This window comes from Xyrauchen texanus, chromosome 15, assembly GCF_025860055.1.
Source record: "Xyrauchen texanus isolate HMW12.3.18 chromosome 15, RBS_HiC_50CHRs, whole genome shotgun sequence".
In the NCBI taxonomy this organism is placed as follows: Eukaryota; Metazoa; Chordata; class Actinopteri; order Cypriniformes; family Catostomidae; genus Xyrauchen; species Xyrauchen texanus.
Window position 1 is genome coordinate 34616264 of NC_068290.1, and position 13585 is coordinate 34629848.

At 36.5% G+C, this 13585-nt stretch overlaps 2 protein-coding genes across 7 annotated transcripts in view; one reads left to right on the forward strand and one right to left on the reverse strand.

The window, feature by feature from the left end:
• LOC127655805 (protein MTSS 1-like) overlaps positions 1-8980 on the forward strand; it is a 103099-nt gene extending 94119 nt beyond the window's left edge. For 3 of the 5 annotated variants that reach the window (XM_052143785.1, XM_052143786.1, XM_052143788.1), the window contains 4 exons: positions 1102-1341; positions 2975-3148; positions 3471-3630; positions 5521-8980. In XM_052143785.1, coding sequence (XP_051999745.1) covers positions 1102-1341; positions 2975-3148; positions 3471-3630; positions 5521-6152 — 1206 coding nt within the window. In that variant the 3' untranslated portion in view covers positions 6153-8980. The remainder of the gene's footprint in view (positions 1-1101; positions 1342-2974; positions 3149-3470; positions 3631-5520) is intronic. The other 2 variants (XM_052143787.1, XM_052143789.1) reach the window with 1 other exon arrangement.
• Positions 8981-9299: 319 nt separating this feature from the next.
• LOC127656316 (NADH dehydrogenase [ubiquinone] 1 beta subcomplex subunit 9-like) lies at positions 9300-13585 on the reverse strand. 2 transcript variants are annotated; one of them, XM_052144587.1, is made up of 4 exons: positions 12753-12836; positions 11568-11760; positions 11198-11311; positions 9300-9540 (listed from the first exon to the last, which is right to left on the reverse strand). In XM_052144587.1, the coding sequence occupies exons 2-4, from the start codon at positions 11691-11693 to the stop codon at positions 9409-9411; spliced, it is 372 nt and encodes a 123-aa protein (XP_052000547.1). In that variant the 5' UTR covers positions 11694-11760; positions 12753-12836; the 3' UTR covers positions 9300-9408. The 2 variants fall into 2 exon arrangements, with proteins under 2 accessions (XP_052000547.1, XP_052000546.1); XM_052144586.1 differs by lacking the exon at positions 12753-12836 and adding an exon at positions 13478-13585 and having other exon boundaries at positions 9301-9540.

Consider the following 13585-nt stretch of genomic DNA (forward strand, 5'->3'; position numbering starts at 1 on the left):
AAGCTGAAGTGCATATCTTACTGTTGTAACTAATGTAAAAGGAGAACATGATCAAAATGTTCATCTGGGATTACTGCACCTGGGGATAACAATAAGTTGATATTGTTATGAAAATGATCAATAAATAATTTTCTGCTGCAGCCTTGTTAATATGTAATCTCATGTAATCTATAAAAAAGTAACTGTAGTCTGATTATGAGTATTTTAAAATGTAATTTAATCCAATTACATGTACTTGATTTTGTTCTTTCATTACTACCCAGCACTGCCTGCAAAAAAATTAAATTGTAATTAGATTACTGATTACTTCATCAAACATGTGCACATTACTTATTACTTTTAAGTTACTTTCTAAAACACTTCACAGAAGTTTTTTTTTCACTCAACGAATTCAAAATAATGTCAATATTTCCTCCTTACACACAAGTCATACAGTACACTCAGCACCAAAAATTACCCTCTTACAATGACACCCTTCAGCTGTCACAGAAAAGCAATCAGACATCCTTATGAACATAATTCATGTTTTAATAAGTATTTTACATACATAAAATTGTTAGAAATGTTTAATTCAAGTACTGTACTTAAAAGTAATTAGACTAATTGGATGTCAGTAACTGTAATCTGATTACAAAACAATTTCAGATGTCATGATCTTGAAAGATGTATTCATTAAATGTAAACATCAATTTCGCTTTGGAGAAAATGAATAGCATTTTTATTTACACAACCCTACCGTTCCACTCGGTTTTCCCTCCTTCCTTTCCTTGAGTCACTCCTTTTCAAATCCAAAAATGTATTTGCCTGTCCCTTGTGCTTTTTTTATGATTATTCACATGAACAGGATAAGAAATTTGCGAATGCTGCTCATTGTTGTGTTAGTGGATAGCAGTTTCACCCATGTGCCAATCATTTAGTTTATTAATGTTTTTAATTTGTTGTACCCTTTCAGTCATCTGCAATCAGTTATTCTGTTAGTCCACTATCCACAGCTGTGCTTGTTGTTCTTGTTTATCCTGTTTTCGTTAATTAATTTCATCAATTTTGTGTTTTATTTATTTTTTTCATGTCCATGTCCCATCCACCCCTGCATGTGTTCAGTTATCAAACGGCTACAATCATTACGTGCTGGGAGAGTCGCAGTACCTGAGTGGAGGGGGTACGGGAGGGGCCTTTCCTTTCTTTTCCCCTCCCTCCTCCGTTTCCTCTTCCTCTTCCTCCTCCTCTTCCTCCACATTGTGCTCATGGTCACGCCCGGGCTCAGCTCTCCTGCCTGAATACCCCCACTATTGCACCCTGGGCCCAGGCATGATTCCTTCCTCCAAAGTCCCCAGCTGGAAGGTTTGTCCATCCTCTCATCCACAGTCACACCATCTTATGTTCTTCAGTTCTTATGTTGCTCATCCCTTGTCCATCACTAGTGATACATTCACAATGTGAATCTGTTCTTGCCATTATTATCTGTAAAACTCTACAAAAAAAAAAAAAAAACACTTTCACATTTGAAATGGTTCAGAGCTAGCTAAGAAATACTTTTAAATGGGTCATGACATGAGGAATCATGTTTTCCTTGATCTTTTGGCATATTAAGAGGTCGTTGTACTATAAAAACATACTGTAAGTTTCAGAACTCAAAACTTCTTCCTCACTGCAAAAACTGCATTTGTTGAATCCAAGCTGTCAGAACTAGTTTTTCTCAACCTCCTCCACGTTGTGATGTCACACTGTGGTAGACATTTGCATCTGACCGCCTCCACAACAACATGTCAACGCCTGTTTTACTTCTATAGCCCCACCCAGTAGCGGTGAGCAGTGAGATGGCAAGTAGAGAGAGCAGGTCAACCAAGAGCAGAGAGCCAATCAGAACAGTGGGCATGTGCTGTCAAATCTTAAAGGAGAAGTAGCACCAAAACCAAGCGTTTCTGACAGAGGCTCAGAATGAGGGTAGAAAATGATAATGTTTTACAAATATAAGACTGTTTATGCAGTGAGATTGCAAGGAGAGAGAGCAGGTCAGTCAAGCGAAGAGAGCCAATCAGAACAGTGGGCGTTTACTCTCAAGTCTTAAAGGAGAAGGAACATCAAAAACGAGCATTTCTGACAGAGGCTCAGAATGAGGGTGGAAAATGATGTTTTACAAAAATAGGACTTAACAAATATTATTAGTGAACCTCAAGGAACATATTCAAAAATAAAAAAGGCATGTCATGACCCCTTTAACAATCGCAAATAGACTGGAATTGCAGTTCAAATATTTTGATTGTTTAAGAGCTTAGATACTTAAAGTAGTATTTCACCCAAATCTGAAAATGTGGTCATTATTTACTTGTCCTCAAGTTGTGTGAAGGACAAAACTGCAAATTTAAGTCTATTCAATGAAAATGTACCCATCTGTCGTAGCTCTCAATTTTCATTCATGTTAGCATATATTTAAAAAAGTATGTTTTTATATATAAATATATATATATGCATTATGCATATGTCTGTTTTTTTCTTTACTGATGCAATATGGCATTGTTTGTTGAAACCGAAGGTGATGTGCCAGATATGAATATAAATTATTAAGGTTTTGAGAGCTGTGGTGGAGGGAAAGATTTTTAATAAATAACAACATAAATGTTGATCTGATCAGACACGTTATATGAACTATCATATAGTAATCATATTCTTCCTAACATCATCTGTGTTCCACCATGGAAAGAATGTAATTTTGATTTGGAACGAGTTAAAGAAAAAATAATGTTCTTTTTTTGAAGAAATGTTTACATTTCCTTTGAAGATTGCTAACAGAAAAATGTATTTTATTAAAAAGGAATACAGTGAGACCACACTATTATCAAGAAGCATTAGCATTACTGTATATTTAACATAAGGCTGAAGCTTATCCGACATTTCCACCAAGTGGCCAGTATTGGAATAACATGTGCACACAACCCCAATGTGGCAGGTGTTGAGTCTCTTGTTCTGACTGCAGGACTGGGCTAAACCAGGTCCTTATGATCAACCCATGGTGAACACACTAAGGAGGAAAAAGGAACCAAAGGAAGTTGTGGACAGAAATGGCACTGTGCCCTCCTGTCAGCCAATCACAGACTATTCTCCTCCTGAAGACACTCAGGGAGCAAGGAGTATGACTGTTGCACCAAAGGTCAGTCATTCGCAAACAATGGCCATTTGAGGCAAGACACGTCAGTGGTAATACTGTATGTCATGGATCTGAAGTTGGATCACCCCTTGTTGGATTTGAAATGGCAACCTTTTGGTTGCAATCTTCAAACACTTCATGACTCCACTTAAAATAAAACTTTTATTAGATCTGTATTTTTATTCATGACTGGAGTCTTCATTTCAAACATATTCTTCAAAAGCACTGTTCAATTCCTTTGGCTGGAAAACCTTTTTAATAAGATAAAAATGACTGATTATTCCTTTAAAAGGATGCTCTTTTTTTTGTGCTTGTGTTTGCACAGGTGGAAGATATGGAGGCCCACGAGGAGCTGGCACTGGCTCTGTCCCGTGGGCTGCAGTTGGACACTCAGCGCTCCAGCAGAGACTCTCTGCAGTGCTCCAGTGGCTACAGCACTCAGACAACAACACCCTGCTGCTCAGAGGACACCATTCCCTCCCAAGGTGTCTATTATCGCATCCACACTAGAGATTTTGTATCAAACACAGGTTCAATTGACCTTAACTTTAGTTCATTTGATTAGTGTTTCGAACTGGTGTGCACAATGGTACTGCACTTAAGTCTGTTTGAAAAGAGGGTTTCAGTTCATGTGAACCACAGTACAGTTTGTGGTTGATGTGAATGCAATCTGGACATGAGCCTCTATTGATTATTTACATTGGGTTCCAAAAGTCTGAGACCTCATTGAAAATCTTGGCTTCAAAATCCAATTTAAACCTGGACATAAACTGGGAATTTTAGAATAGTTGCAAATCATGCTGTATAACATGGTTTATCAGGATTTAAAAAAAAACTTGGGTAGTCCATGCCAGCTGTCATTAAAGCATACCAAATACTAAGAAATTCAGAAGATCATGGCAGTACTTCTATTAAACTTAGTTTTGCTGACCTTTCGCAAGTGCACATTCTTGAAAGCTGGATGAAGCACAAATAAACTTGACTTAATATTTAATATTAAGTTTTAAAAAAATAATTCTGATTTGACTATATATCTCAGGGTGCAAATAAGGTAGTTTCGAAAAACTGCGTTTGTTTTGTTCAATCATATCAGCTGTAACATCAGAGTTCAATTTTGTTTTAATTCGACAAAGCAATCAAAAGTTATGATATTATAAAAATAATTTATCCTGGAGTACAAAAACCTCTTCAAACAAATAAAACATAATAATTGTACATAAGAATTAATTACACATGCAAATACAACTTGTACACCCAGGTTTCTGGCGCTTTGTGTTTTATATGGGGCAAGAGAACCTAGGGCGAATATTTATTTGGATATTACTTGCTAAGTTTTTTCTGTAAGTAAAATAAATAGGCTTTTTGTTTTCTTCTCTTTTTAGCTTTGCAACGACATATGACACATGGCTATTTAATCAGTTTGATGTTGATGTCTGAGACATATGAACATTAATCCCCAATTAAAAATAGCACAGACAGAACATAGAAACACGTCCTGTGAGAAGAGGACAGATTGATGAAATCAATTGCCAAATGGATTTCTGTCAACTGTAAGCCTATGTTCAGTGGTAGAGGAATAAAACTACAAATATATTTTACCTCTAAAATGATTTTTGTATTGTATAATCAATTTCTTGTGAGCCATAATGATACAATATATTTCAATCTTTGTTTTGTATTATTTACATTTTTAATTATCTTTATTTTATATTGATATATGCGATGAATTGTGATTAATTGGATGAATTAATCGGCATATCGTGTAATAAGCTCAATTAAAAAATGTAATCAATTGACAGCCCTAAATATGATATATGTAGAATACATTTCAAACATAAATTATGTTAATATATACATCTCTTCACATTTTGTGACTGCTGAAGGGTATGTGCCCCCTTATGAGTCAATGAACAAGGAGGGAATATAGATATTTTGAATTTGTTGAGCAGAAAACAGAAGCTTTTTTTTGTGAAAAGTGTTTTAGAAATGAACTTAAAAGTAATCAGCAATGTGATTACTTTTCCAATAAAGTAATCAGTAAAGTTAGTAATCTGATTAAAATGTTAGAGAATCATTTCACATCATTTGTAGTGAATTAATTTGTTTTTTTTTTTTGTTTTTTTTTACATTTTAGTAACCTAACACTGTCATTGACAATAAACAGCTTCCTTGCAGTGTTGTTTATTGGGCTGGTAAACATGGTACTCAATGTTTATGATGCAATCGTTTTTTATGCGCATTTCAAAAAAATGAGTCGATTGAATGTGAAAACAGCATATCCATTTGTGTTCCCTTGTCTGTGTGCATAACTTTAATGTTTCTTTTTTGTTTGAATGTACACTGACTTCACCTAACATTTGGCTTTTTGGTTTCAGTGTCTGATTACGACTATTTTTTGGTGAGTGGTGACCCAGAGGGCGATCAGCAGGATTTTGACAAGTCATCAACCATCCCACGCAACAGTGACATCAGCCAGTCCTACCGCAAGATGTTTCAGACCAAGCGTCCAGCTTCCACAGCCGGTCTTCCCTCCACGCCCGGGCCCGTCATTATCACGCCTGGAGTGGCTACAATCCGCCGCACACCATCTACCAAACCTTCTGTCCGTAGAGCTACCATGGGCATTGGACCTATTCCCATCCGAACCCCAGTCATCCCGGTGAAGACGCCGACTGTGCCAGATTTTCCAGGTGGCTTCTCCAGCCCACTAGGGGGCAGCAGTGAAGAAGGAGAGGAACCAGCCAGCCCTGACTCACCCACTCAAGGAGAGGACATGGAGCAGATGGGCATCCTGCCTGTGGCATCCTGGAGTGGGCAGGCCTCAACTAACCCTCCTTTGCCGCCTGGACCCCAAGGCTCAGCCGGAGGTTCGGGTGGACTCGAAGAAGACCCAGAAGACTTGGACTCAGCAGACCCACAGTGTGACACCATGCTTCTAGCCATCCGTAGAGGAGTCAAGCTAAAGAAAACTATGACCAACGACCGTTCTGCGCCACGCATTGCGTGATAGAGCATGAAGAGTCCTTAAGTAACATGTATTAATACTGTATAAAGATTGTATTAAAATTGTTAAGCCTTAATAGAGAGGCTGGAGAGGACACTCACCGCCCACAAGCTTGTTCGGTAACAAAGTAGATAAACTGACATCTGTTAAAGGTGGTACAAGCTGCGAGTGTGGGTTGTGATCAGATCTTGTTCTTGTCACAGTGTTCTTTTAAAGGAATATTCCTGGTTCAATACAAGTTAAGCTCAATCGACAGCATTTGTAGCATAATGTTGATTACCACAGGAAATAATTTAGACTCCTCCTTCATTTATTTAAAAAAAAAATGGAGGTTACAATAAGACACTTACAATATAAGTGAATGAGGTCGGTCCATAAATGTAAATAAAATACAAAAAATGTTATATGTATTGCCACAAAACGTTAACTTAATACATGTAAACATGATCACTTGCCGGGTTTACCCGCGTTATGTCATAATGGCAACAAAGTTATAGTTTTGGATAGAGCAGCGGTAGCCAATTCCGGTCCTGAAGAGCCACTGTCCTGAGAGTTTAGCTCCAACCCTAATCAAACACACCTTCCCTTCATTTTTTAAGTTATCCTAGAGAACTACATTAGTTTGTTCAGGCATGTTAGATTAGGGTTGGAGCTAAAATCTTCAGGTCAGTGGCTCTCCAGGACTGGAGTTGGCCACCCCTGTGATAGAGTAAGGGAGGAGTCAACATAAATATTTGTGGTAATCAACGTTATGCCTCAAACGCTGTCGATTAAGCTTAACTTGTTTTGAGCCCAAAACATTCCTTTAATGTCAACCTGACCTGGCTTTTCACCTCATCGACTCATTCTGTCCCGATGACTCATGTTAAGAGTCTTATTGTCACAATATAGAATGTTAAAGGAGTTTTATTTTCAGTTGATTGCATCCTTGCGCAATTACGTTCTGTAGTAGTTTCATCGTGTATATTTTAATGAATAACACAAGCATGCAGCCTAACCTCTGTACCTTTAGTTGATTTAGTCTTAGGTTAACTCACTATAAACATAATCTACAAAACTAAATGTTTAAATTGTTTATTCTTAGTAACAACAATAATAGTTACAATGCTTTCAATTATTAATATCCTGCTTGAATATACTTTAATTTTAAGCTTTAGCAAAAAAAATAAAAAATACTCTACTCTATTTGTATGAAAATGTAAAAATCGACAGAGGTAAGAAGGAACCCACAAACGTAATTTATTTGTCTCTTCGGCCCTCTCTGATTTAATCCTTAACCAGATAAGCTTTCATTTATGTGATGCAAGATTATTTTGTATATTATGTTAATACAGTGCAAGTTTAATAAGTTGACAAAAGCACACACACACACACACATACACATACTCTTACACTCACTTCCTCTTTCCAGATTATAGAACACATGAACGACTCTCTCGGTGGCAAATCTCAGTTTTTGGGTTTGTTGAGCAGCGAAAAACTAATGTTAGCAAGATTACTAGCTGTGCTGTAATATTATAGGCAGTATACTATACTCAGTTCATTAGGAAGGCAGTGGTTATTGTTTGGTACAATGCCCTTTACGTATTTCCAGTTAGATTTTTTTGTTCAAGCATAACAGTATATCGGTGTACATGTTTAAAAAAAACAAAATGGCAAACTAGGGCTGTGAACCTGTGCTCGTATTTCCCAGGAAGTCTAACATACAGTACAGTTAATATAAAGGGAAATGTCATTTTCTGGATTACCAGTACATTGTAATGTGATGGAGCATGTTTTATTGTATCATCTGTAGTCAGCAAATGTGAATGCTGTTTAAGTGACTCAAATTGAGCACAAAGGAGCTGCCAGTCATAGTACAAGCACATTAGAGAGAGGCAAGATGGTACTATGACTTAAGTCCTTAATCATTTCAATCATTCTTTTGGTGCCCAAACCATCTTGTTGTTAGCATTTAATGTACTTTTTACCTACTTTATTTAATTCAGCACTCATTGCCTTTCTTTTCGTGAGGTTTTCATGCAGCTATACAGTGGAGCAAAACTGTTCAGTGACATTGTTCGTAAAATCACATCCTCTGTGACTTACATTTGATTTTGTTTGGTGCTTTGATTCTGTTATAAATTATTTTTTATTCAAAATCCAGTTGAGGCCAACAGGTCCACTGTTGAAAACCGCTCCATACAGTTAGAACACAAAAATGATTCAGGGGCAGCACAAACGATTTGTAGGTCTAGCCTACAAACCTTTAGTATATTTTGGGATTTTTACTTTTGAGTATTCATGTACAGAATCCAAAAATGTTGTAAGATAATCAAACAGTGTGAAACTTCATTGTCAAATACAGAGTTACACTTTTGTGACAAAAGGAAGATCATAATTTCCTCTCCATGGACCAGCTTTAGTAATGTCGTCTCAGTACAATGGTGTAAAATTGTGAAATTAGTTACAAATTAGCGGATGCCTTACCTGCATATGATGCTATAATCTTGTATGTGTACTCTCTCTCGATACAAAAATGTTTTAATATTGTCAATGTACAAACCTTTAGTACTAACCAGCCTTTATTTCAGCTAACCACTATCTAGATATTTACTTTCAGAGCTTTTCTAGATATCCCTTTCTTTTAAAAGCTACCAAATCGTATGTGTAAGCTGATTGATGTCCAAAATAAATAAATATTTTCTTGCTGATATTTAGTATTAGTTTTTTGAAATGACATTTTGAGTAGTGCGAGTTGTTCTCAACACTGTGCAGTTTATAGAATCACCTTCTGTATGCTTTTCCCTGTAATTACTGCTGCATATATTAAATATAAAATAGTTATTGAATGACCTCAATTTATTCAATTATTGTGTTCTGCTATTTGTGTATACCTCAGTAATAACATTGTTTTATGGCACGGATATCTGAAGGCATCTATCCCACCCCCTTGAGTACGGAGTTAATTGTTATTGCCACAGAAATGCACTACAAGTATGTACATGCGTTGATCAAGCATTTACATCCGCTTTAGCGTACTTGTGGAGTATGTTTCTGGCCTTTTTCCAAATATTCTTACTGATGATGATATTAAGCGCATCAAACATTTTACCTATAAGATTCAAGGCAAGTTAACATCAAATGAAGCCATGATTATTATTATTAAATGAATACAAGGGTTCTAATTCACAGAATAGTTTATTATATTTATAAGGGTTGAGCTCACAGAACGCAAGTAAACGTTTGACAAACATCTCATATTCTAACATGTGAGGCTTTACATGGGCCGTTCTCTAGGACGAGTGACAAACTGCCACCATAGGGGAGGGAAGTCTCCTTCCTTTCGGGCCGGTGGCAGGGCCTCAGATTTGGGGCCCTCAGCAGGAGTTTCAGCCTGCAGCTGCTGGACCTACAGAAAAGGAGTGATGTGATCATTCACTGGAGTATCAAACCAGTTATCCAACTGACTAAAATGAGACCCAAGCCATTATTAAACAAAGCATAACTATATGCTGTATGAACCAAAATATCTATAAACTCAATGAACAGCTGCAATAGTTTGAATAGATGTACTGATACCAAAACAACCTTAATAATATCAAGATATAGACTAAACACAGTAGGTACTTTCAATAAGCATCAAGAGTTTTATATTCAAATGTATTTCCATCTGAAATCTACCCTATGTACTACAATTTGAATTTGGTCAGTATGCTATATCTGTCTGACTATATCTAGCTAGCTAGCTGGCTGTTTGTCTTACTGTAATGTCTGTATAACAATCTATCTTCAAATTTGTATTGTTTAAACTTTTAGACATGGCTTGGTCAAGCCAACATAAAATTGTCTTGACAAACTTAACCTATCTAGTTACTATAATAATTATAACAATTTGCATACACCGTATGGACATGTAGTTAATTAATATTACTTTGTACGTACTTAAGTAAATACACAGTAATGCAGACACTGTAAAATAAAGTGTGACCCAAAATGTAAGATTAAAGTTAAAAAATCTCTGTGTGACATAAATTGGTTGTTAATGTGGAGCATTCAAATGAAACTGGCAACGATGGCATACACATTATATTTGCATACTGAATATAATGCAAATGTCTGGTTCCGGAAGAAAAATCCCATTCAGATTTTCCATAGACTAACAGATTTCATTTAGAACTAATAAAACTTTAAAGACCAAGCTCCGTGAGCTCTGAGGTTGCTCATCAATGGTATGTGCCTTTGTTGAAGCCATCAGTACATGTTGTTTCAACTTCATTATTTTAAGATAGTGTTTAATAGCAGAATTCCTGGTGAACAACTACATTACACATGGACCAGTAGAGAAAGATCCAACAATCAGAGAACCGCGGCCAAGAAAACCCGCCAAACAAGTCCAGCAGCGACCGCCCACTTCCTGTGACTAACGCAATCAAGTCGGTTTCCCTCAAATGTACATATATATTTGTAAATATTAGAATATTTTGCAGTAAGCTTATTGTGTCCATACATGTAATCAATAACCTAAAATGTATCTTTTATTATATATTTCCATAATTTTTTTATTTGATCATGTCATTCTTAATACTTCATGGTATTGTAGTTTGTCCCCTCTAAACAGTAAGTACACAGTCTTGACCCTTTGTCTGATTTTCATATACTTTTTTGCTTCAAATCAGTGCTGGTTGGTTTGGTTCAAGGCTTAGAACACTTGTATGAAGGATTTCATGAAAAGCCTATGAAAAAAAATTAGGAGAAAAGGTTCCGGAACCCAGACGGCTGAAAAAGTGGGCGAGCACTGTTGCACTCTATTGCCATTAGTCTTTCTTGCTTCCATTTTCATACTGAATTGTGATTGGTCTTGTGCATGTGGGAGCATCATGTTACATGTTAATTCTCATGTACATTCAGTATAAAACAAGACATCCATTTATGTTTTTCTCTGTGCTTGGAAAATAAGTCACCAGCTATGACCACTATATCATGTTTATCAGAGAGATGCAGGTCTACATATCAAATCATCCAGTCTGATAGTGTGAAAGCTCACAGAGCTTCATGAACACACATACCTCTCTATCCCAGCTCTGAGCCCGCAGCTTCTTCCACTGTTCCCTTTTAGCAAAGTAATCAGGATACATGGCTTTCTCGGAGGGGTGCCAATGATCCAGACACCATTCAGGGACCTAGAGTGAATGAAGTGACAATGAGGCAGAAAGCTCTTCAAAGTCTTATTTAAAAGACTTTTTTAAAAGAATATAATCAGAATTGAATCAAATTTGGATTGAACGGAGCATGAATAAACAGACAGATATTCCAATGCAACAACAGCAGCTCAACAAATATGCATGTATTCAATTTCATATCTGACACACAAATACAACAACTGCATTTACAAAATAAAAAAAATACACAGTATATTTTCAATATTTCTGAACCTACTTTGTAGCACTCGTATCTTTCGTAAGACGTTCCTCCAGGTGAGTCAGGGAACAGGTAGGGCTGTGGATGCTGATTGGTCCAGAACTCCTCCTCACCTGCCTTCAGCATCATGGTGGCCTTCACCATGTCCTTTTCATGTTTGTTCTCATCAAAGCGTGCTCGCAGCAGACACGCATAGAAACGATATTTATCCCTGAAAAAGACAAAGACATTTGGTGTAACCTGGTTACTGGTAAGAATTATAAGTCATAAAGACAACCTAAATAATCTGAAGTAGGTAAAACAATGGATGGCTTCCAATTGCCATGGTTAGATCTAAGTCACTATGGTTTCTATAAAACAAACAGTGGTACTTAATGAGAAATAATAGTGTAAATACATTTATAAACCATTTTGGCATCGGCTTTCATAGTTGTAATCATTTAAAGTAGTACTTTTACTAGTGGTCGTCCGATATATCGCAGAGGCCGATAAATCAGCCGATTTTCCGACTGTTTTAATTATCAGCATCTGCCGATATATTTTCCCATTTGCCCGATTTGTTTCTTGCAGATGCTGAGAATCATCTGCTTGCATGTGAAGCAACTGAGACATGTAAACGACCAGTCACGGTTAGTTTTATTGTTATGTGCCATTGTGTTACTACAATAATAGACAGGTGTGCAACACAGTGTCATTTAAACTGTCTGCATATTAGAGCCGCGGCAGATACGTTTGCACTTCTCCCTCTCTCTTCTCAATAGCTCCTGTAACATTTAACTGTCTTGTCTAATGATAAAAAGCCAAATATCAATAAAACTAATATCATACACTGTCTGCAAATATGCAAAAACAAAAAAAAACAAAAAAAATATATATATATAAATAAATAAATGTTATTATTAGGGCTGCATTCAAACCACTTTTTCTATAATTACACATTTCACACTATAAAATAGAATAGACAGAAAAGAATCACATAACGCAACATAAATAATAATGCTTTTCTTCGTGCGAGTGTTTCTGTTACCGGATTTGAAAGTAACAGTCTTTGTGCAAACTATTTTTGCCAAGGTTTTCAGCAGCCAAAATTTTGGTGCATCCCTGTACATGTCTTTAGAAACTGTACGATTATGTTCATTTACTTCAGTCTTTATGCACGCTTCACATATTTTGAAGTGACATTATAACTGTATTAAAACATACTGTGTTTTTTTCTTCCAGATGAGTGTGGTGAAATCTGTAGTGATGTTGTTTCATGCTGTGATGCTCAATGGATGAATTCAACACTGGAAGACAATAATTATTTGTGTGACATGTACAATAACAGTGAGAGGTTTTATGACGTTTAAATATTTTTTCCTGCATGCAATTCATGTTTTCTTTACAATATGTGCAAGTCTTCCCTTGATCTGGAAAATAATTCTTTAATTAGTTATCAAATAAATTGATTTGTATTGTGCATTTTGTGACATATTGGTTTGCAAGTACTTTAAAGGAAAAATCGTTAAAAATGTGAAGCGATAATGATTGATTACATTTTAATTGTTCATTTTATTTTTACTTGCACAGCATAAGTCTCTGGGGCCCCAAACAGTAAGAAAGTAAATCAGAAAAGAGAATGGGAGGGTTAAAAATAGTGAAATATAATCCATCAAACTCCAAAAGACGTCAGTTTATTATATTGTGTTTAGTCTGATCAAAAGCGACCTCTATCAAATAAATGCATCTGCTCCTGTGTGGTTTAAAAGCACTTAAATAACTTAAAAGAGCAGAACGGTGGTAAATAGCATGGTGTTTTCATATGAACTCTTGCACTGGTTTAAGTAGGACGGACAGGCTGAGATCGACTGGCGTCTGCTCTAAACGGCCTCTAAGTGCTGATACAGACAGATGAAAGCACAGCTGCAGGATTCAGTGTGAGATCTTACCTAAATATGCACCATGACTCGAGGTGTCTCAGGGACTTCTTGTAGAGTCGCAGGACTTTCTGATGGTGGGTCAGGTAGGCCGCCGCCATCTTTCCCACTGAGTCACCT

Excerpts from the sequence above, each read along its gene's own strand:
- LOC127656316 (XM_052144586.1), bottom strand. The coding sequence starts at position 13,566 with ATGGCGGCGGCCTACCTGACCCACCATCAGAAAGTCCTGCGACTCTAC. Across the intron at positions 11,312-11,567 it reads AAAGATACGAGTGCTACAAA|GTCCCTGAATGGTGTCTGGA; the intron begins GTAGGTTCAGAA and ends CATTCACTCTAG. Across the intron at positions 9,541-11,197 it reads CTCAGAGCTGGGATAGAGAG|GTCCAGCAGCTGCAGGCTGA; the intron begins GTATGTGTGTTC and ends CCTTTTCTGTAG.